The following is a 908-nucleotide window of genomic DNA, read 5'->3' on the forward strand; positions in this document are numbered from 1 at the left end:
CCGCCTCGCCGTCAGCGGCGGGCGGCGGCTTTCTATTCGGCGCCCCGTCTGGGGCGGCAGCCGCGCAGCAGGCGGACGGTGCAGGCGGCGACGGCGGCGGACGCCGCACGCGCAAGCGCGCTGAGGCAGGCAGCGACGCGGATGGTGCCGCGCGCGACGCGTCACCCGCTGTTGCCCCTGCTGCTGCACCCAAGAAGCCAGCACATTCGTTCGGCCTCCCGGCCTCGCCCTCGCCTGGCGCCCCCAGCCCGGGCTTTGGGACCGTCACAACTGGCGCCGCGGCCGCCGCCGACGCACCTGCGGCAGCCTCCCAGCCGTCATTCTTGGCTGGGTTCTCGCCAACGACGCAGGACGCGAGCGCGACGGCGGCTGCGGGGCCGGCGCAGGCGGGCGCAGAGTCTGGCGCGGCCGGGGCTGCAGGCGGATTCAAATTCGGGATTCCCGACGCTGCCCCTGAAAAACCGGCCGAGCCGGCGCCTGCACCCGCGCCCGCGCCCTCCTCAAAGCCGGCGTTCGTGTTTGGGGTGGCGCCGGCCGCGCAGGACGCAGTCGCGGCGGCGGTGGCGGCGTCAAAGCGGGCGGGCGCAGAGTTCGGCGCCTCATTACCGGGCGGCGGCGCAGCGGCGGCGGGGGCGAGCGGTGGGTTCACATTTGGCATCCCAAAGCCGGGCGACACTCCCGCGGCGGCGCCCGCGCCCGCGCCGGCGGCGCCGTCGCCCGCAGCAGCCAGCGCGCCGGCCCTGGCTAGCTTCGGAGCCCCTGCCGCCGCGCCCCCGCAGCTGGCGGCGAGCGCGGCCGCGCCGGCGGCTTTCACGTTTGGCGCCCAGCCGGCGGCGCCGGCGCCTGCGCCGGCGCCCGCCGCTCCGTTCACGTTTGGGGCGGCGCCGCCGTCCGCAGCCGCGGCGGGG

The 908-nt window shown here is 78.1% G+C and overlaps 1 protein-coding gene across 1 annotated transcript in view; it reads left to right on the forward strand.

The window, feature by feature from the left end:
* The window catches only part of MNEG_10945 (hypothetical protein), a gene marked incomplete at both ends in the record, with an annotated part of 4944 nt that overhangs the window by 2346 nt on the left and 1690 nt on the right, over window positions 1-908 (forward strand). Inside the window, one exon of the mRNA XM_014040582.1 lies at window positions 351-639. Within this exon, the coding sequence (XP_013896036.1) occupies window positions 351-639 (289 nt within the window). The remainder of the gene's footprint in view (window positions 1-350; window positions 640-908) is intronic.

Source organism: Monoraphidium neglectum, assembly GCF_000611645.1.
Source record: "Monoraphidium neglectum strain SAG 48.87 unplaced genomic scaffold scaffold02524, whole genome shotgun sequence".
NCBI classification, from domain to species: Eukaryota; Viridiplantae; Chlorophyta; class Chlorophyceae; order Sphaeropleales; family Selenastraceae; genus Monoraphidium; species Monoraphidium neglectum.